Below are 22,556 nucleotides of genomic sequence, written 5' to 3'. Positions count from 1 at the left end.
ATGGGCTGTTCTACTGGCCTCTCTGCGGGGGTGGCCAGCTCTCTAATGGGTTGTTCTACTGGCCCCTCTGCGGGGGTGGCCAGCTCTCTAATGGGCTGTTCTACTGGCCTCTCTGCGGGGGTGGCCAGCTCTCTAATGGGCTGTTCTACTGGCCTCTCTGCGGGGGTGGCCAGCTCTCTAATGGGCTGTTCTACTGGCCTCTCTGCGGGGGTGGCCAGCTCTCTAATGGGCTGTTCTACTGGCCTCTCTGCGGGGGTGGCCAGCTCTCTAATGGGTTGTTCTACTGGCCTCTCTGCGCACGTCATCGTTGTCACCCTTTCTTCCAGCAGTCTGATCCTCTCCTCCAGCAGTCTGATCCTCTCCTCCATCAGTCTGATCCTCTCCTCCAGCAGTCTGATCCTCTCCTCTAGCAGTCTGATCCTCTCCTCCAGCAGTCTGATCCTCTCCTCTAGTGCTCTGTTCTTCTCCTGCTCTTTCTCCTGTTGAAGTTGTCTCACCACAGTCCAGAGTGCAGATATGTCTCTCTCTCCACCTCCAGCTCTCGGGGTCTGCTTGAAGGGGTGTTGTTGTTGATGGAGTTTCTCTCTCTCTCTCTCTCCAGGACAGGTTATATTTTGTGATGGAGTATATCAACGGAGGAGACCTCATGTATCAGATCCAGCAGGTCGGCAAGTTCAAGGAACCCCACGCTGTGTGAGTACACACACCACACACACACACACACACTCCTGTGCCTGGTCTAACTCAGTGTGTGTGTGTGTGTGTGTGCGTGTGTGTGTGTGTGTGTGTGTGTAGTTTCTATGCTGCAGAGATCTCCATCGGCCTCCTCTTCCTCCATTCCAAAGGCATCGTTTACCGGTGAGTGACTGTTTTACTCCATGTTTGTTACGTGTGGTATTCCGCCCCGCGGCCTTCTGGATGTTTGTCAGCAAGACAAACGGAGCTGATCGTGGACTAGGGGAAACAGAGGGCCGAGCATCAACCTGTTGTTGTGGAGCCTCAGCATCCACATCCCTAATGGTCCAAACACACTAACACAGTCAGTGGAACACGACGACGCCTCTTCCCCCTCAGGAGACTGAAACGATTTGTCATGGGCCCTCATATCCGCAGCAGTCTAAGGCACTGCATCTCAGGACTACAGGCGTCACTACAGACCCTGGTTCGATTACAGACCGTATCACAACCGGCCGTGATTGGGAGTCCCATAGGGCGGCGCACAATTTGGCCCAGCGTGGTCCGGGTTTGGCCGGGGTAGGCCGTCATTGTAAATAAGAATTTGTTCTTAACTGACTTGCCTAGTTACATATTACCTCAACAACCTCATACCCACATTGACTCGGTACTTGTACTCCTTGTACATAGTCTCATTGTTGTGTCTCTATATCCTTTGTTATTTTCTTTTTAACTCTGCGTTGTTGGGAAAGGGCTCGTAAGTAAGCATTTCACAGGAACAGCTGGTGCTCTCATGCATGGTTCAGTGTTGCTTGTCTCGAAGCAAGCATAGAAGACATTTAACTTGTTTGGTAGGCTCGCATCAATGATGTCGTGATTTGACGTTTAACATGAATCTAAAGACTGTTATTTATCGAATCAACCTAAATATGGTTCATTGTTACCCGATTTAAATTAATCATATGACAATTAACTCATTAGGATCTGGGGCACCATGCGGTTCTTTAAAGAGTTACCAGCTCCCAAATTTAATTCTAAAGGTCTTTACCTATCACATCTATTAACAGGCAACTTATTCATCATAACCTTGTATCATATCATCATTCTGAACAGTCGTAACCTTCTTGTATCTGCAACTTATTCATCACAACCTCGTATCATATCATCATTCTGAACAGGCGTAACCTTCTTGTATCTGCAACTTATTCATCACAACCTCGTATCATATCATCATTCTGAACAGTCGTAACCTTCTTGTATCTGCAACTTATTCATCACAACCTCGTATCATATCATCATTCTGAACAGTCGTAACCTTCTTGTATCTGCAAAAACCAGAGCCTTACTCAGTGGTGTAAAATACTTCAAGTAAAAATACTTTAAATTACTACTTATGTCGTTTTTGGGGGTATCTGTACCTCACTATTTATATTTTTTCCAACTTTTACTTCACTACATAAAGACAATATTACTCCATACATTTTCCCTGTCGCCCAAAAGATAGTCGTTACATTTTGACAGGAAAATGGTCCAATTCACACACTTATCAAGAGAACATCTCTGGTGATCCATACTGCCTCTGATCTGGAGGACTCACTAAACAGAGAACATCCCTGGTGATCCCTACTGCCTCTGGTCTGGAGGACTCACTAAACAGAGAACATACCTGGTCATCCCTACTGCCTCTGATCTGGAGGACTCACTAAACAGAGAACATACCTGGTCATCCATACTGCCTCTGATCTGGAGGACTCACTAAACAGAGAACATCCCTGGTTGTCCCTACTGCCTCTGATCTGGAGGACTCACTAAACAGAGAACATCCCTGGTCCTCCCTACCGACTCTGATCTGGAGGACTCACTAAACAGAGAACATACCTGGTCGTCCCTACTGCCTCTGATCTGAAGGACTCACTAAACAGAGAACATACCTGGTCATCCCTCCTGCCTCTGATCTGGCAGACTCAGTAAACAGAGAACATCCCTGGTCATCCATACTGCCTCTGATCTGGAGGACTCACTAAACAGAGAACATCCCTGGTCATCCCTACTGCCTCTGATCTGGAGGACTCACTAAACAGAGAACATCCCTGGTCATCCCTACTGCCTCTGATCTGGAGGACTCACTAAACAGAGAACATCCCTGGTCGTCCCTACTGCCTCTGATCTGGAGGACTCACTAAACAGAGAACATCCCTGGTCATCCCTACTGCCTCTGATCTGGAGGACTCACTAAACAGAGAACATCCCTGGTCATCCCTACTGACTCTGATCTGGTGGACTCACTAAACACAAATGTTTCATTTGTAAATGATGTCTGAGTGTTGGAGTGTACCCCTGGCTATCCGTCCAATTTGTATTTATTTTTCATGGTGCCTTCTGGTTTGCTTATTATAAGAAATTTTAAATGGTTTATACTTTTTACTTTTGATACTTAAGTATATTTTATCAATTACATTTACTTTTGACACTTAAGTATTTTTTAAACCAAATACTTTTTGGACTTTTACTCAAGTAGTAATTTACTGGGTGACTTTCACTTTTACTTGAGTCATTTTCAGCACTTGGCCCGTTCTGTGAGCTTGTGTGGCCTACCACTTTGCGGCTGAGCCGTTGTTGCTCCTAGACGTTTCCACTTCACAATAACAGCACTTACAGTTGACCAGGGCAGCTCTAGAAAGGCAGACATTTTACAACCTGACTTGTTGGAAAGGTGGCATCCTATGACGGTTCCACGTTGAAAGTCACTGAGCTCTTCAGTATGGCCATTCTACTGCCATTGCTTGTCTATGGAGATTGCATGGCTGTGTGCTCAATTTTATACACCTGTCAGCAACAGCCGTGTGGCTGAAACAACCGCAGGCACACATTTTGAAGGGGTGTCCACATACTTTTGGATATATATAGTGTATGTTTAATATGTCTGTGTATGTATAATGTGTCTGTGTGTGTTTATGTGTGTGTAACGTGTGTATGTAGTTTTAACGTGTGTGTGTGTGCCTCTCCTAGGGATCTGAAGCTGGACAACGTGATGCTGAAGGACACATTAAGATAGTCTGTCTCTGTGTGCCTCTCCTAGGGATCTGAAGCTGGACAACGTCATGCTGGATGCAGAAGGCCACATTAAGATCGCGGACTTTGGGATGTGCAAAGAGAACATGTTAGACGGTGTCACCACCAAGACCTTCTGTGGGACCCCAGACTACATCGCTCCTGAGGTAATGGTCTCTTCTGTTCTTCAGCTCCCTATCCTCTTCTTTCTCCTCTCCTCCCCCCCTTAGTCCTCAAATCAAAATCAAATCAAATGTATTTATAAAGCCCTTCGTACATCAGCTGATATCTCAAAGTGCTGTACAGAAACCCAGCCTAAAACCCCAAACAGCAAGCAATGCAGGTGTAGAAGCACGGTGGCTAGGAAAAACTCCCTAGAAAGGCCAGAACCTAGGAAGAATCCTAGAGAGGAACCAGGCTATGTGGGGTGGCCAGTCCTCTTCTGGCTGTGTCGGGTAGAGATTATAACAGAACATGGCCAAGATGTTCAAATGTTCATAAATGACCAGCATGGTCCAATAATAATAAGGCAGAACAGTTGAAACTGGAGCAGCAGCACGGCCAGGTGGACTGGGGACAGCAAGTCCTGAGGCATGGTCCTAGGGCTCAGGTCCTCCGAGAGAGAGAAAGAAAGAGAGAAAGAGAGAATTAGAGAGAGCACACTTAAATTCACACAGGACACCGAATAGGACAGGAGAAGTACTCCAGATATAACAAACTGACCCTAGCCCCCCGACACATAAACTACTGCAGCATAAATACTGGAGGCTGAGACAGGAGGGGTCAGGAGACACTGTGGCCCCATCCGAGGACACCCCCGGACAGGGCCAAGCAGGAAGGATATAACCCCACCCACTTTGCCAAAGCACAGCCCCCACACCACTAGAGGGATATCTTCAACCACCAACTTACCATCCTGAGACAAGGCCGAGTATAGCCCACAAAGATCTCCGCCACGGCACTACCCAAGGGGGGGGGGGGGGGGGGGGGGGGGGGGCGCCAACCCAGACAGGATAGTCCTCTATCCTCCTCCTATCTCATCCCTCTCTACTCCCCCCCTTAGTCCTCTATCCTCCTCCTATCTCATCCCTCTCTCCTCCCCCTTAGTCCTCTATCCTCCTCCTATCTCATCCCTCTCTACTCCCCCCCTTAGTCCTCTATCCTCCTCCTATCTCATCCCTCTCTCCTCCCCCTTAGTCCTCTATCCTCCTCCTATCTCATCCCTCTCTCCTTCTCCTTAGTCCTCTATCCTCCTCCTATCTCATCCCTCTCTACTCCCCCCCTTAGTCCTCTATCCTCCTCCTATCTCATCCCTCTCTCCTCCCCCTTAGTCCTCTATCCTCCTCCTATCTCATCCCTCTCTCCTCCTCCTTAGTCCTCTATCCTCCTCCTATCTCATCCCTCTCTCCTCCGCCCCTTCGTCCTCTATCCTCCTCCTATCTCATCCCTCTCTCCTCCCCCTTAGTCCTCTATCCTCCTCCTATCTCATCCCTCTCTCCTCCGCCCCTTCGTCCTCTATCCTCCTCCTTTCTCATCCCTCTCTCCTCCCCCCTCCAGATCATAGCGTACCAGCCCTATGGGAAGTCTGTGGACTGGTGGGCCTTTGGAGTTCTGCTCTACGAGATGCTGGCTGGACAGGTAGGTGTGTGTGTGTGTGTGTGTGTGTGTGTGTGTGTGTGTGTGTGTGTGTGTGTGTGTGTGTGTGTGTGTGTGATATTTGTCTCGGTACATCGTCTTACAGTACGTAGTGCAGAATGTCAGCGGTGTCCTCTCAGTGGCGCTCTGTGTGTCCCTCCCCAGCCTCCGTTCGATGGTGAGGACGAGGATGAGTTGTTTCAGTCCATCATGGAGCATCACGTCTCCTACCCCAAGTCCATGTCCAAGGAGGCTGTCGCCATCTGCAAAGGGGTGAGTATACACACTTACACTCTCTATCTCTCGCTCTCTCTCACACACTCTGACCTCTGACCCCTGTCTCTAGTTGATGACTAAGCACCCAGGGAAGCGTCTGGGCTGTGGTCCGGAGGGGGAGAGGGATATAAAGGAGCACGCTTTCTTCCGCTACATGGACTGGGACAAACTGGAGAACAAGGAAGTCCAGCCGCCCTTCAAACCCAAAGCTGTGAGTCTAACCTATATAACCTATCTCTCTCTCTATATATATATATATATATATACAGTGGGGCAAAAAAGTATTAGTAGTAGTAGAATTCATCCATGATGTCATAATGATAGTTTAACCAGGTTTCTAGGATATATAGTATATTCTAGAATTCACCCATGATGTCATAATGATAGTTTAACCAGGTTTCTAGGATATATAGTATATTCTAGAATTCACCCATGATGTCATAATGATAGTTTAACCAGGTTTCTAGGATATACAGTGGGGCAAAAAAGTATTTAGTCAGCCACCAAGTGTGCAAGTTCTCCCACTTAAAAAGATGAGGCCTGTAATGAGGCCTGTAATTTTCATCATAGGTACACTTCAACTATGACAGACAAAAAATCCTGAAAATCACATTGTAGGATTTTTTATGAATTTATTTGCAAATTATGGGGGAAAATAAGTATTTGGTCACCTACAAACAAGCAAGATTTCTGGCTTTCACAGACCTGTAACTTCTTCTTTAAGAGGATCCTCTGTCCTCCACTCGTTACCTGTATTAATGGCACCTGTTTGAACTTGTTATCAGTATGAAAGACACCTGTCCACAATCTCAAACAGTCACACTCCAAACTCCACTATGGCCAAGACCAAAGAGCTGTCAAAGGACACCAGAAACAAAATTGTAGACCTGCACCAGGCTGGGAAGACTGAATCTGCAATAGGTAAGCAGCTTGGTTTGAAGAAATCAACTGTGGGAGCAATTATTAGGAAATGGAAGACATACAAGACCACTGATAATCTCCCTCGATCTGGGGCTCCACGCAAGATCTCACCCCGTGGGGTCAAAATGATCACAAGAATGGTGAGCAAAAATCCCAGAACCACACGGGGGGACCTAGTGAATGACCTGCAGAGAACTGGGACCAAAGTAACAAAGCCTACCATCAGTAACACACTACGCCGCCAGGGACTCAAATCCTGGAGTGCCAGACGTGTCCCCCTGTTTAAGCCAGTACATGTCCAGGCCCGTCTGAAGTTTGCTAGAGAGCATTTGGATGATCCAGAAGAAGATTGGGAGAATGTCATATGGTCAGATGAAACCAAAATATAACTTTTTGGTAAAAACTCAACTCGTCGTGTTTGGAGGACAAAGAATGCTGAGTTGCATCCAAAGAACACCATACCTACTGTGAAGCATGGGGGTGGAAACATCATGCTTTGGGGCTGTTTTTCTGCAAAGGGACCAGGACGACTGATCCGTCTAAAGGAAAGAATGAATGGGGCCATGTATCGTGAGATTTTGAGTGAAAACCTCCTTCCATCTGCAAGGGCATTGAAGATGAAACGTGGCTGGGTCTTTCAGCATGACAATGATCCCAAACACACCGCCCGGTCAATGAAGGAGTGGCTTCGTAAGAAGCATTTCAAGGTCCTGGAGTGGGGACTGAGTCATGAGGACTGGATGACTCCATCTACTTCATTATATTTATATTATGTTGTGGATGAGGACTGGATGACTCCATCTACTTCATTATATTTATCTTATGTTGTGGATGAGGACTGGATGACTCCATCTACTTCATTATATTTATATACTGTTGTGGATGAGGACTGGATGACTCCATCTACTTCATTATATTTATATACTGTTGTGGATGAGGACTGGATGACTCCATCTACTTCATTATATTTATATTATGTTGTGGATGAGGACTGGATGACTCCATCTACTTCATTATATTTATATACTGTTGTGGATGAGGACTGGATGACTCCATCTACTTCATTATATTTATCTTCTGTTTCTCCTCTGTGTGTTTTAATTCATCCCATCCATCCCTCTTCTCTCCCCCCCCCATACAGTGCGGTCGCGAGGCAGAGAACTTTGATCGTTTCTTTACACGCCACCCCCCCATCCTGACCCCCCCCGACCAGGAGGTCATCATGAACCTGGACCAGGAAGAGTTCCAGGGATTCTCATTCGTTAACCCAGAGTACCCCGACATGGACTGACCCATCACAGCGCTGCATTAGCTCCGTGATCCTGCCTCTCTTCCAGATCTCATATCATTTCGTCACCAGGATATAGTTTAGGACCAAAGGGGTGTATCCCAGTTGTCTCTCCTCCCTCTTGAGCGTGCACTTGTTCACTACTCCTGAGTGGCGCGGCCGTCTAGTGGCATCTCAGTGCACGAAGCGTCACTACAGTGCCTGGTTTGAATCCAGGCTGTGTCACATCCGGCCGTGATTGGGAGTCCTAATAGGGCGGCGCACAATTGGCCCAGCGTCGTCCGGGTTTTGGCCTGGGGGGTAGGTCGTCATTGTAAATAATAATTTGTTCTTTAACTGACTTGCCTAGTTAAATAAAGATTAAATACAATTTTTTTTTTATAAACACAAATATAAAACATTATTGGTGTTAACCTGGAGTAGAGCTTCCATTTACCACTCATTTCCTTTCAAGTGAGGAAGTGTGTACTTTGGGAGGAAGAGAATTGGGACATAGCCTCATCCCTACCCATATCTACTGTTCTAACCTAAACACAGATCTAGGATCAGATTCCCCGTGCCCCTAGTCTACCCATATCTACTGTTCTAACCTAAACACAGATCTAGGATCAGATTTCCCATGCCCCTAGTCTACCCATATCTACTGTTCTAATCTAAACACAGATCTAGGATCAGATTCCCCATGCCCCTAGTCTACCCATATCTACTGTTCTAATCTAAACACAGATCTAGGATCAGATTCCCCATGCCCCTAGTCTACCCATATCTACTGTTCTAACCTAAACACAGATCTAGGATCAGATTCCCCATGCCCCTAGTCTACCCATATCTACTGTTCTAATCTAAACACAGATCTAGGATCAGATTCCCCATGCCCCTAGTCTACCCATATCTACTGTTCTAACTTAAACACAGATCTAGGATCAGATTCCCCATGCCCCTAGTCTACCCATATCTACTGTTCTAACTTAAACACAGATCTAGGATCAGATTCCCCGTGCCCCTAGTCTTAACCTGAACCATTACGGAGATCTGACCTCTATTCAGCGGTTAAAGACAACTTCTACTCAAAACAGAGCAGACGGACCCATGTGTACGAAATCCTACAACAACAAAAAAATGCTGAATCGATCGATTTTCAACTAATCGCTAATCAAATCAATGAGTTTACATTCCCACCATCAACCAATCAAATGACCTCCCAACTGTTACTGGGACCAATATTGATCGACTGATCGAACTGATCGACTTTCTTACTGTTTAATGATCAATCAGGGTGTTGCTGTTTTATTTTTATTGATTAGGGATCCCCCATTAGGGATTTAGAACTGTTATGAAATGTTAGCATCGTGCTATTACAACGAGGGAGGCCTCCTTGGTACTGTCACCACCACCACCACCTCACACACCATGTTATATTACTGTCAAACTGTGCCAAAGCAGGGTCAGAGTTCAGGGTCCAGTGTCCTCCGATTACGGGGAGACACACGGCAGCCATTTTGTGCCACAGAGCCCAAACAACCCCACACCTCAGAATAGCATTCACTGCAACTGGAAACGCACGGACACACCAGGGCTCATCTCCAATAGTCTTGTCAACCCGGTCCAACCACACATCTCTAGATATCGCTCTGAGACCAGGGCCCGTTCCCCATAGTGACCTGCTATTGACCAGGGAGGGCCCATTCCCCATAGTGACCTGCTATTGACCAGGGCCCATTCCCCATAGTGACCTGCTATTGACCAGGGCCCGTTCCCCATAGTGACCTGCTATTGACCAGGGCCCATTCCCTCTATAGTGACCTGCTATTGACCAGGGCCCATTCTCCATAGTGACCTGCTATTGACCAGGGCCCGTTCCCCATAGTGACCTGCTATTGACCAGGGAGGGCCCATTCCCTCTATAGTGACCTGCTATTGACCAGGGCCCATTCTCCATAGTGACCTGCTATTGACCAGGGCCCATTCTCCATAGTGACCTGCTATTGACCAGGGCCCGTTCCCCATAGTGACCTGCTATTGACCAGGGAGGGCCCATTCCCTCTATAGTGACCTGCTATTGACCAGGGAGGGCCCATTCCCTCTATAGTGACCTGCTATTGACCAGGGAGGGCCCATTCCCTCTATAGTGACCTGCTATAGGGCCCATTCCCTCTATAGTGACCTGCTATAGGGCCCATTCCCTCTATAGTGACCTGCTATAGGGCCCTGGCTCAGTAGAAAGTAGTGCACTGCATAGGGAATAGGGTGTGATTTCAGATGCTGTCTAGGAATTATCTGACCACTGCCAAACAGAGATGTTGTTGTTTATACTTGGGTGGTTAGTTAACCAGGGTGGTTAGTTAACCAGGGTGGTTAGTTAGTACTTGGTTAGTTAACCAGGGTGGTTAGTTAGTACTTGGTTAGTTAACCAGGGTGGTTAGTTAGTACTTGGTTAGTTAACCAGGGTGGTTAGTTCGTACTGGTTTAGTTAACCAGGGGAGTTAGTTCGTACTGGTTTAGTTAACCAGGGTGGTTAGTTAGTACTAGGTTAGTTAACCAGGGTGGTTAGTTAGTACTAGGTTAGTTAACTGGTTATTAGTACCGGGGGACGTGTTCTGTATCTGTTTAAGAGAGTTCTGATTATATTACCATGCTGTTAAATGTGTCAAACTGGAAAATAAAAGGGAAGGGATTTTTTCTTTCTTGTGTCAAGAGTGACTGAGGATGATGATGATGAGGAGGAGGATGACGATGATGATGATGATGATAGCTGAATCTTGTTTTGTGTGTCCGCTGAGCTAAAGGCCTTATCTGAACTTGGGGAGTTAACTCTACTGAATGATAATGATGATGATGATGATAGCTGAATCTTGTTTTGTGTGTCCGCTGAGCTAAAGGCCTTATCTGAACTTGGGGAGTTAACTCTACTGAATTATAATGATGATGATGATGATGATAGCTGAATCTTGTTTTGTGTGTCCGCTGAGCTAAAGGCCTTATCTGAACTTGGGGGAGTTAACTCTACTGAATTATGATGATGATGATGATGATGATGATAGCTGAATCTTGTTTTGTGTGGGGAGTTAACTCAAGCCTCTGCTGTCTTACAGGAAACGTACAGAGGTTTGTAACGATGTAGGGAGAGGGGGTGTGTCTTGTACGTGTAAATCTGTCTTCTGATTGGATAATATAATATAACTCAACTCACCTCCCGGTGCCTTAATGTCTCAACCAGCATACTGCTCTCTGTGGCATTACACACACACACACACACACACACACCTTAATTGAAGTGCATTGAGAAGCAGACTCAGTCTACTAGTCCACATAGAAACCCCTTGAGAAGTAGACTCAGTCTACTAGTCCACATAGAAACCCCTTGAGAAGCAGACTCAGTCTACTAGTCCACATAGAAACCCCTTGAGAAGCAGACTCAGTCTACTAGTCCACATAGAAACCCCTTGAGAAGCAGACTCAGTCTACTAGTCCACATAGAAACCCCTTGAGAAGCAGACTGTCTACTAGTCCACATAGAAACCCCTTGAGAAGCAGACTATCTACTAGTCCACATAGAAACCCCTTGAGAAGCAGACTCAGTCTACTAGTCCACATAGAAACCCCTTGAGAAGCAGACTGTCTACTAGTCCACATAGAAACCCCTTGAGAAGCAGACTGTCTACTAGTCCACATAGAAACCCCTTGAGAAGCAGACTATCTACTAGTCCACATAGAAACCCCTTGAGAAGCAGACTCAGTCTACTAGTCCACATAGAAACCCCTTGAGAAGCAGACTGTCTACTAGTCCACATAGAAACCCCTTGAGTAGCAGACTCAGTCTACTAGTCCACATAGAAACCCCTTGAGTAGCAGACTCAGTCTACTAGTCCACATAGAAACCCCTTGAGAAGCAGACTGTCTACTAGTCCACATAGAAACCCCTTAAGAAGCAGACTCAGTCTACTAGTCCACATAGAAACCCCTTGAGAAGCAGACTGTCTACTAGTCCACATAGAAACCCCTTGAGGAGCAGACTGTCTACTAGTCCACATAGAAACCCGTTGAGGAGCAGACTGTCTACTAGTCCACATAGAAACCCCTTGAGAAGTAGACTGTCTACTAGTCCACATAGAAACCCCTTGAGAAGCAGACTCAGTCTACTAGTCCACATAGAAACCCCTTGAGAAGCAGACTCAGTCTACTAGTCCACATAGAAACCCCTTGAGAAGCAGACTGTCTACTAGTCCACATAGAAACCCCTTGAGAAGCAGACTGTCTACTAGTCCACATAGAAACCCCTTAAGAAGCAGACTCAGTCTACTAGTCCACATAGAAACCCCTTGAGAAGCAGACTATCTACTAGTCCACATAGAAACCCCTTGAGAAGCAGACTCAGTCTACTAGTCCACATAGAAACCCCTTGAGAAGCAGACTGTCTACTAGTCCACATAGAAACCCCTTGAGAAGCAGACTGTCTACTAGTCCACATAGAAACAACTTGAGAAGCAGACTATCTACTAGTCCACATAGAAACCCCTTGAGAAGCAGACTCAGTCTACTAGTCCACATAGAAACCCCTTGAGAAGCAGACTGTCTACTAGTCCACATAGAAACCCCTTGAGAAGCAGACTGTCTACTAGTCCACATAGAAACCCCTTAAGAAGCAGACTCAGTCTACTAGTCCACATAGAAACCCCTTGAGAAGCAGACTATCTACTAGTCCACATAGAAACCCCTTGAGAAGCAGACTCAGTCTACTAGTCCACATAGAAACCCCTTGAGAAGCAGACTGTCTACTAGTCCACATAGAAACCCCTTGAGGAGCAGACTGTCTACTAGTCCACATAGAAACCCGTTGAGGAGCAGACTGTCTACTAGTCCACATAGAAACCCCTTGAGAAGTAGACTGTCTACTAGTCCACATAGAAACCCCTTGAGAAGCAGACTCAGTCTACTAGTCCACATAGAAACCCCTTGAGAAGCAGACTCAGTCTACTAGTCCACATAGAAACCCCTTGAGAAGCAGACTGTCTACTAGTCCACATAGAAACCCCTTGAGAAGCAGACTGTCTACTAGTCCACATAGAAACCCCTTAAGAAGCAGACTCAGTCTACTAGTCCACATAGAAACCCCTTGAGAAGCAGACTATCTACTAGTCCACATAGAAACCCCTTGAGAAGCAGACTCAGTCTACTAGTCCACATAGAAACCCCTTGAGAAGCAGACTGTCTACTAGTCCACATAGAAACCCCTTGAGAAGCAGACTGTCTACTAGTCCACATAGAAACCCCTTGAGAAGCAGACTATCTACTAGTCCACATAGAAACCCCTTGAGAAGCAGACTCAGTCTACTAGTCCACATAGAAACCCCTTGAGAAGCAGACTGTCTACTAGTCCACATAGAAACCCCTTGAGAAGCAGACTGTCTACTAGTCCACATAGAAACCCCTTAAGAAGCAGACTCAGTCTACTAGTCCACATAGAAACCCCTTGAGAAGCAGACTCAGTCTACTAGTCCACATAGAAACCCCTTGAGAAGCAGACTGTCTACTAGTCCACATAGAAACCCCTTGAGAAGCAGACTGTCTACTAGTCCACATAGAAACCCCTTGAGAAGCAGACTCAGTCTAATAGTCCCTGGCTGTCCATAGGGGTGTGATGACATCCCCCTCAGCAGGAGACCAGGGGCTAGTGTTTGGACCTTTGCTCCGGCCGGTCCGTTGGATATGGGGCTGCTGAGTGGGCAGGGCCCCCTGGGGCTGAGGGGTGGGCAGGGCCCCCTGGGGCTGAGGGGCCTAGAGGAGAGATGGAGAGCAGAAGGTAGGAAGTAAGCGAGTGTTCTTGGAAACTGTCCGTTCCTCTATTCTTCCTGAGGCTTTCTGTATGTCCTTCTATAGCTCTCTCACTCTGCCGGTCTGTAACATCCTGTCTCTGCCAGTCTGTAACGGTCTGTCTCTCTGCCAGTCTGTAATGGTCTGTCTCTCTGCCGGTCTGTAACATCCTGTCTCTGCCAGTCTGTAATGCTCTCTCACTCTGCCGGTCTGTAACATCCTGTCTCTGCCAGTCTGTAACAGTCTTTCTCTCTGCCAGTCTGTGTCTCTGCCGGTCTGTAACATCCTGTCTCTGCCAGTCTGTAATGGTCTGTCCCTCTTTCAGTCTGTAATGGTCTGTCCCTCTTTCAGTCTGTAACGGTCTGTCTCTCTGCCAGTCTGTAACGGTCTGTCTCTCTGCCAGTCTGTAACGGTCTGTCTCTCAGCCAGTCTGTAATGGTCTGTCCCTCTTTCAGTCTGTAATGGTATGTCCCTCTTTCAGTCTGTAATGGTCTGTCCCTCTTTCAGTCTGTAATGGTCTGTCCCTCTTTCAGTCTGTAACGGTCTGTCTCTCTGCCAGTCTGTAACGGTCTGTCTCTCTGCCAGTCTGTAATGGTCTGTCTCTCTGCCAGTCTGTAATGGTCTGTCCCTCTTTCAGTCTGTAACGGTCTGTCCCTCTTTCAGTCTGTAATGGTCTGTCCCTCTTTCAGTCTGTAACGGTCTGTCTCTCTGCCAGTCTGTAACAGTCTGTCTCTCTGCCAGTCTGTAACGGTCTGTCTCTCTGCCAGTCTGTAACGGTCTGTCTGTCTCTCTGCCAGTCTGTAACGGTCTGTCTCTCTGTCAGTCTTTAACGGTCTGTCTCTCTGCCAGTCTGTAATGGTCTGTCTCTCTGCCAGTCTGTAACGGTCTGTCTCTCTGCCAGTCTGTAACGGTCTGTCTCTCTGCCGGTCTGTAACGGTCTGTCTCTCTGCCAGTCTGTAACGGTCTGTCTCTCTGCCAGTCTGTAACAGTCTGTCTCTCTGCCAGTCTGTAATCGTCTGTCTCTCTGCCAGTCTGTCTCTCTGCCAGTCTGTCTCTCTGCCAGTCTGTAACAGTCTGTCTCTGTAACGGTCTGTCTCTCTACCAGTCTGTAATGATCTGTCTCTCTGCCAGTCTGTAATGGTCTGTCTCTCTGCCAGTCTGTAATGGTCTGTCCCTCTTTCAGTCTGTAATGGTATGTCCCTCTTTCAGTCTGTAACGGTCTGTCTCTCTGCCAGTCTATAACAGACTGTCTCTCTTTCAGTCTGTAACGGTCTGTCTCTCTGCCAGTCTGTAACGGTCTGTCTCTCAGCCAGTCTGTAATGGTCTGTCCCTCTTTCAGTCTGTAATGGTCTGTCCCTCTTTCAGTCTGTAATGGTCTGTCCCTCTTTCAGTCTGTGCTTCTCCACCTGCATTGCTTGCTGTTTGGGGTTTTAGGCTGGGTTTCTGTACAGCACTTTGAGATATCAGCTGATGTACGAAGGGCTATATAAATAAATTTGATTTGATTTGATTTGATTTGTAACGGTCTGTCTCTCTGCCAGTCTGTAACAGTCTGTCTCTCTGACAGTCTGTAACGGTCTGTCTCTCTGCCAGTCTGTAACAGTCTGTCTCTCTGCCAGTCTGTAACGGTCTGTCTCTCTGCCAGTCTGTAACGGTCTGTCTGTATCTCTACCAGTCTGTAACGGTCTGTCTGTCTCTCTGCCAGTCTTTAACGGTCTGTCTCTCTGCCAGTCTGTAATGGTCTGTCTCTCTGTCAGTCTGTAACGGTCTGTCTCTCTGCCAGTCTGTAACGGTCTGTCTCTCTGCCGGTATGTAACGGTCTGTCTCTCTGCCAGTCTGTAACGGTCTGTCTCTCTGCCAGTCTGTAACAGTCTGTCTCTCTGCCAGTCTGTAACGGTCTGTCTCTCTGCCAGTCTGTAATCATCTGTCTCTCTGCCAGTCTGTCTCTCTGCCAGTCTGTAACAGTCTGTCTCTGTAACGGTCTGTCTCTCTACCAGTCTGTAATGATCTGTCTCTCTGCCAGTCTGTAATGGTCTGTCTCTCTGCCAGTCTGTAATGGTCTGTCCCTCTTTCAGTCTGTAATGGTCTGTCCCTCTTCAGTCTGTAACGGTCTGTCTCTCTGCCAGTCTGTAACAGTCTGTCTCTCTGCCAGTCTGTAACGGTCTGTCTCTCTGCCAGTCTGTGTCTCTGCCAGTCTGTAACGGTCTGTCTCTCACCCAGTCTGTAACGGTCTGTCCCTCTTTCAGTCTGTAATGGTCTGTCCCTCTTTCAGTCTGTAATGGTCTGTCCCTCTTTCAGTCTGTGACGGTCTGTCTCTCTGCCAGTCTGTAACAGTCTGTCTCTCTGCCAGTCTGTAACGGTCTGTCTCTCTGCCAGTCTGTAACGGTCTGTCTCTCTGCCAGTCTGTAACGGTCTGTCTCTCTGCCAGTCTGTAACGGTCTGTCTCTCTGCCAGTCTGTAACGGTCTGTCTGTCTCTCTGCCAGTCTGTAATGGTCTGTCTCTCTGCCAGTCTGTAACAGTCTGTCTCTCTGCCAGTCTTTAATGGTCTGTCTCTCTGCCAGTCTGTAATGGTCTGTCTCTCTGCCAGTCTGTAACGGTCTGTCTCTCTGCCAGTCCTGTAACGGTCTGTCTCTCTGCCAGTCTGTAACGGTCTGTCTCTCTGCCAGTCTGTAATGGTCTGTCTCTCTGCCAGTCTGTAATGGTCTGTCTCTCTGCCAGTCTGTAATCGTCTGTCTCTCTGCCAGTCTGTCTCTCTGCCAGTCTGTCTCTCTGCCAGTCTGTAACAGTCTGTCTCTGTAACAGTCTGTCTCTCTGCCAGTCTGTAATGGTCTGTCTCTCTGCCAGTCTGTAATGGTCGGTCCCTCTTTCAGTCTGTAACGGTCTGTCTCTCTGCCAGTCTGTAACGGTCTGTCTGTCTGCCAGTCTGTAATGGTCGGTCCCTCTTTCAGTCTGTAACGGTCTGTCTCTCTGCCAGTCTTTAACGGTCTGTCTCTCTGCAGTCTGTAATGGTCTGTCTCTCTGACAGTCTGTAATGGTCTGTCTCTCTGCCAGTCTGTAATGGTCTGTCTCTGCCAGTCTGTAATGGTCTATCTCTGCCAGTCTGTAATGGTCTGTCTCTGCCAGTCTGTAACAGTCTGTCCCTCTGCCAGTCTGTACGGTCTGTCTCTCTGCCAGTCTGTCTCTCTGCCAGTCTGTAACGGTCTGTCCCTCTTTCAGTCTGTAATGGTATGTCCCTCTTTCATCTGTAACGGTCTGTCTCTCTGCCAGTCTATAACAGACTGTCTCTCTTTCAGTCTGTAACGGTCTGTCTCTCTGCCAGTCTGTAACGGTCCTGTCCTCTCAGCCAGTCTGTAATGGTCTGTCCCTCTTTCAGTCTGTAATGGTCTGTCCCTCTTTCAGTCTGTCTCTCTGCCAGTCTGTAATGGTCTGTCCCTCTTTCAGTCTGTAATGGTATGTCCCTCTTTCAGTCTCTGCCGGTCTGTCTCTCTGCAGTCTGTCTCTCTGCCAGTCTGTAATGGTCTGTCTCTCTGCCAGTCTGTAATGGTCTGTCTCTGCCAGTCTGTAATGGTCTGTCTCTACCAGTCTGTAACGGTCTGTCCCTCTGCCATCTGTAACGGTCTGTCTGTCCCTCTGCAGTCTGTAACGGTCTGTCTCTCTGCCAGTCTGTCTCGCTGCCAGTCTGTCTTTAAGTCTATGCCGTAGTCTATCAGTCTGTTGCTTGTCTGTACCGGGGTCTGTATATTTTCTCTCCTCTCAGGTTGTCTGTTGACTTTTCTATGTTCTGTAGACTTGTGTAGACCGGGTGATCCTGTCTGTTCAGTAGGTGTCTGGTGTCTCTCCAGTCTCCTGGGTGATCCTGGTCTGTTCAGTAGGTGTCTGGTGTCTCTCCAGTCTCCTGGGTGATCCTGTCTGTTCAGTGGGTGTCTGGTGTCTCTCCGGTCTCCTGGGTGATCCTGTCTGTTCAGTGGGTGTCTGCGTCTTTGGTCTGTGGTGGTCTGTGTCTTTGGTCTGGGGTGGTCTGTGTCTTTGTTCTGGGGGTGGTCTGTGTCTTCTGGTCTGGGGTGGTCTGTCTCTTTGTTCTGGGATGGTCTGGGTCGGTCTGTGTCTTTGTTCTGGGGTGGTCTGTGTCTTCTGGTCTGGGGTGGTCTGTGTCTTTGTTCTGGGATGGTCTATGTCTCTTTGTTCTGGGATGGTCTAGGTCTCTTTGTTCTGGGATGGTCTATGTCTCTTTGCTCTGGGGTGGTCTGTGTCTTCTAGTCTGCCAATTTGGCTCCTCTTGTGTCCAGACTCGCTGCTCTCTCTGTCCTCTGTCTCTTTTCACATTAACATTACTGTTATTGTGCTCTCAGCTGCTCTGGGGCTGCAACCCCCCGTCTTCACGTTGGTGCGGTCCGTCTGTTCCGTCTTAGGTGTGGGGCTGCACCCCCCCCCCCCCCCCCCCCCCCCTTCACGTTGGTGCGGTCCGTCTGTTCTGTCTTAGGTGTGGGGCTGCACCCCCCCCCCGCTCCCTTCTACGTTGGTGCGGATCCGTCTGTTCTGTCTTAGGTGTGGGGCTGTACCACCTCAGTTTGTAGGGAGGGGTGTGTCGTGTTTGCACACCTCTCACCTCTTCCTTTAATTCATCCTCAGAACCTGTGTGCTGATTGACTTTCCCTATCGCTCTTTCTCTTTCACTATCTCTCTCCTTACCTGTTAACTTTCTCTTCCTTCTTCCTCACTCAATCACTCACTCACTCACTCACTCACTCACTGCACTCACTCTCTCTCCATCTCCCCTTCCTTTCTCTCCTCTCTCCCCCCTTCCTTCTCCTCTCTCTCTGAGCAGGCTCGATTTCAGTCATGTTTCTAATTAATAGCTTGTCTGTTCAGTGGATCAATTAACCAGATTAAAACAACATATCTTCTTCTCTCCTCTCCTCCCTCCCTCCCTCCCTCCCTCCCCCTCCCTCCCTCCCTCCCCTCCCTCCCTCCATGTCCCCTCCCTCCTTCTCCCTCCTCCCTCCCTCCCTCCTCCTCCCTCCCCTCCCTCCCTCCTCCCTCCTCCCTCCCTCCTCACTCTCCCTCCTCCTCCCCTCCCTCCTCTCCCCTCCCTCCTCCTTCCTTCCTTTCTCCCCTCCCTGACTCCTCTCTCTCCTGCCCTACCCCTCCCTCCCCCCTCTCTCTCCTTTCTCACTCTCCTCCCTCCCTCTCTCTCCTCCTCCCCGTCCCCCCCTCCCTCCTCCTCCTCTCTCCTTTCTCCCTCTCCTCCCTCCCTCCCTCCCATCCCTCCCTCCTCCATCCCTCCCTCCTTTCCCCTCCCTCACGTCCTCTCTCTCCTCCCTCCCCTCCCTCGCCCTCCCTCTCTCTCCTTCCTCTCCCTCTCCCTCACTCCTCTCTCTCTCCTCCCTCCCTCCTCCCTCCCTCCTCTCTCTCCTTTCTCCTCTCTCCGCTCCTCACTCCTCTCTCTCCTCCCTCCCATCCCTGCCCTCCCTCTCTCTCCTTTCTCCCTCTCCTCCTCCCTCTCTCTCCTTCCTCCCTCCCCTCCCTCCCTCCTCTCTCCTTCTCTCTCCCTCTCCTCCCTCCCTCTCTCTCCTTCCTCCCCTCCCTCCCTCCCTCCTCTCTCTCCTTTTCTCCCCTCCCTCCCTACTCTCTCTCCTCCCTCCCCTCCCTCCCTCCCTCCCTCTCTCTCCTTCCTCCCCTCCCTCCCTCCCTCCTCTCTCTCCTCCCTCCTCTCCTCCTCCCTCCTCCCTCCCTCCCGCCCTCCCTCCTCTCTCTCCTCTCTCTCCTTTCTCCCTCCCTCCACTCCTCCCTCCCCTCCCTCCCTCCCTCCCTCTCTCTCCTTTCCTCCCTCCCTCCCTCCCTCCCTCCTCCCTCCTCCCTCCCTCCCTCCCTCCCTCCCTCCCTCCCTCCCTCCCTCCCTTCCCTCCCTCCCTCCCTCCTCTCTCTCCTTTCTCCCCTCCCTCCCTCCTCTCTCTCCTCCCTCCCCTCCCTCCCTCTCTCTCCTTCCTCCCCTCCTCCCTCCCTCCTCTTTCTCCTCCCTCCCCTCCCTCCCTCCCTCCCTCCCTCCTCTCTCTCCTTTCTCCCCTCCCTCCTCCTCTCTCTCCTTCCTCCCCTCCCTCCCTCCCTCCTTTCTCCCCTCCCTCCCTCCTCTCTCTCCTCCCTCCCCTCCCTCCCTCCCTCTCCTTTCTCCCTCTCCTCCCTTTCTCCCTCTCCTCCCTCCCTCTCTCTCCTTCCTCTCCTCTCCTCTCTCCTCCCTCTCCTCCCTTTCTCCCTCTCCTCCCTCCCTCTCTCTCCTCCCCTCCCTCCTCTCTCTCCTTTCTCCCTCTCCTCCCTCCCTCTCTCTCCTTCCTCCCCTCCCTCCCTCCCTCCTCTCTCTCCTTTCTCCCTCCTCTCCCTCTCTCTCCTCCCTCCCTCCCCTCCCTCTCTCTCCTTTCTCCCTCTCCTCCCTCCTCTCTCTCCTTTCTCCCTCTAACAGAAGAACCGCCGGGACACGGGGAACTTTGATAAAGAGTTCACTAAGATGGCGGTGGAACTGACTCCTACAGACAAACTGTTCATAATGAACCTCGATCAGAACGAATTCCAGGGATTCTCCTACACCAACCCAGAGTACATCATACAGGTTTAACCCTGTAGATGATATAACATGATACACACCAACCCAGAGTACATCACACAGGTTTAACCCTGTAGATTATATAACATGATACACACCAACCCAGAGTACATCATACAGGTTTAACCCTGTAGATTATATAACATGATACTCACCAACCCAGAGTACATCACACAGGTTTAACCCTGTAGATTATATAACATGATACACACCAACCCAGAGTACATCATACAGGTTTAACCCTGTAGATTATATAACATGATACACACCAACCCAGAGTACATCATACAGGTTTAACCCTGTAGATTATATAACATGATACACACCAACCCAGAGTACATCATACAGGTTTAACCCTGTAGATTATATAACATGATACTCACCAACCCAGAGTACATCACACAGGTTTAACCCTGTAGATTATATAACATGATACACACCAACCCAGAGTACATCACACAGGTTTAACCCTGTAGATTATATAACATGATACACACCAACCCAGAGTACATCACACAGGTTTAACCCTGTAGATTATATAACATGATACACACCAACCCAGAGTACATCATACAGGTTTAACCCTGTAGATTATATAACATGATACTCACCAACCCAGAGTACATCATACAGGTTTAACCCTATAGATTATACAGTACCTGTCAAAAGCCACACCTATTCATTCATTTAATTTATTTGTAATATTTTCTACATTGTAGAATAATAGTGAAGACATCAACACTATGAAATAACACATGTGGAATCATGTAGTAACCAAACAAGTGTTAAACAAATCAAAATATATTTGAGATTCTTCAAAGTAGCCCCCCTTTGCCTTGATGACAGCTTTACACACTCTTGGCATTCACTCAACCAGCTTCATGAGGTTGTCTTGTGTGTCTTGTTAAAAGTTCATTTGTGGAATTTCTTTCCTCCTTAATGCATTTGAACCAATCACTTGTGTTGTGAAAAGGTAGGGGTGGTATACAGGTATAGCCCTATTTTGTAAAAGACCAAGTCCATATTATGTCAGGAACAGCTCAAATAAGCAAAGAGAAATGACAGTCCATCATTACTTTAAGACATGAAGGTCAGTCAATGCAGAAAATGTCAAGAACTTTGAAAGTTTCTTCAAGTGCAGTCGCAAAACAAAAACCATCAAGGTCTATGATGAAACTGAAACTGTCTCTCATGAGGACCGCCACAGGAAAGGAAGACCCAGAGTTACCTCTACTGTAGAGGATAAGTTCCTTAGAGTTAGCAGCCTCAGAAATTGCAGCCCAAATAAATGCTTCACAGAGTTCAAATAACAGACACATCTCAACACCAACTGTTCAGAGGAGACTGTGTGAATCAGGCCTTCATGATCGAATTGCTGCAGGGAGGGTGGCTGCTATAAAGCTGTCATCAAGGGGGAGGGTGGCTGCTATAAAGCTGTCATCAAGGGGGAGGGTGGCTGCTATAAAGCTGTCATCAAGGGGGAGGGTGGCTGCTATAAAGCTGTCATCAAGGGGGAGAGTGGCTGCTATAAAGCTGTCATCAAGGGGGAGGGTGGCTGCTATAAAGCTGTCATCAAGGGGGAGGGTGGCTGCTATAAAGCTGTCATCAAGGGGGAGGGTGGCTGCTATAAAGCTGTCATCAAGGGGGAGGGTGGCTGCTATAAAGCTGTCATCAAGGGGGAGGGTGGCTGCTATAAAGCTGTCATCAAGGGGGAGGGTGGCTGCTATAAAGCTGTCATCAAGGGGGAGGGTGGCTGCTATAAAGCTGTCATCAAGGGGGAGGGTGGCTGCTATAAAGCTGTCATCAAGGGGGAGGGTGGCTGCTATAAAGCTGTCATCAAGGGGGAGGGTGGCTGCTATAAAGCTGTCATCAAGGGGGAGGGTGGCTGCTATAAAGCTGTCATCAAGGGGGAGGGTGGCTGCTATAAAGCTGTCATCAAGGGGGAGGGTGGCTGCTATAAAGCTGTCATCAAGGGGGAGGGTGGCTGCTATAAAGCTGTCATCAAGGGGGAGGGTGGCTGCTATAAAGCTGTCATCAAGGGGGAGGGTGGCTGCTATAAAGCTGTCATCAAGGGGGAGGGTGGCTGCTATAAAGCTGTCATCAAGGGGGAGGGTGGCTGCTATAAAGCTGTCATCAAGGGGGAGGGTGGCTGCTATAAAGCTGTCATCAAGGGGGAGGGTGGCTGCTATAAAGCTGTCATCAAGGGGGAGGGTGGCTGCTATAAAGCTGTCATCAAGGGGGAGGGTGGCTGTTATAAAGCTGTCATCAAGGGGGAGGGTGGCTGCTATAAAGCTGTCATCAAG

General features: G+C 48.6%; 1 protein-coding gene across 2 annotated transcripts; it reads left to right on the top strand.

Annotated features, from left to right (window-relative positions):
- Nucleotides 1-532: 532 nt before the first annotated feature.
- On the top strand, nt 533-20,976 carry LOC109886555 (protein kinase C beta type-like). 2 transcript variants are annotated; one of them, XM_031821850.1, is made up of 7 exons: nt 533-693; nt 796-858; nt 3,755-3,893; nt 5,284-5,364; nt 5,527-5,634; nt 5,708-5,848; nt 20,113-20,976. In XM_031821850.1, the coding sequence occupies exons 1-7, from the start codon at nt 620-622 to the stop codon at nt 20,263-20,265; spliced, it is 759 nt and encodes a 252-aa protein (XP_031677710.1). In that variant the 5' UTR covers nt 533-619; the 3' UTR covers nt 20,266-20,976. The 2 variants fall into 2 exon arrangements, with proteins under 2 accessions (XP_031677710.1, XP_031677711.1); XM_031821851.1 differs by lacking the exon at nt 20,113-20,976 and adding an exon at nt 7,700-11,036 and having other exon boundaries at nt 564-693.
- The last annotated feature ends 1,580 nt before the right edge of the window (nt 20,977-22,556 follow it).

Source organism: Oncorhynchus kisutch, unplaced genomic scaffold (genome assembly GCF_002021735.2).
Source record: "Oncorhynchus kisutch isolate 150728-3 unplaced genomic scaffold, Okis_V2 scaffold4023, whole genome shotgun sequence".
NCBI classification, from domain to species: Eukaryota; Metazoa; Chordata; class Actinopteri; order Salmoniformes; family Salmonidae; genus Oncorhynchus; species Oncorhynchus kisutch.
This window is presented reverse-complemented; position numbering and strand designations above follow the sequence as displayed.

Coding starts and splice junctions, on each gene's coding strand:
- LOC109886555 (XM_031821850.1), top strand. CDS start 620: ATGGAGTATATCAACGGAGGAGACCTCATGTATCAGATCCAGCAGGTC. Junction 3,894..5,283: donor CAGACTACATCGCTCCTGAG/GTAATGGTCTCT, acceptor TCCCCCCTCCAG/ATCATAGCGTACCAGCCCTA. Junction 5,849..20,112: donor CGCCCTTCAAACCCAAAGCT/GTGAGTCTAACC, acceptor TCCCTCTAACAG/AAGAACCGCCGGGACACGGG.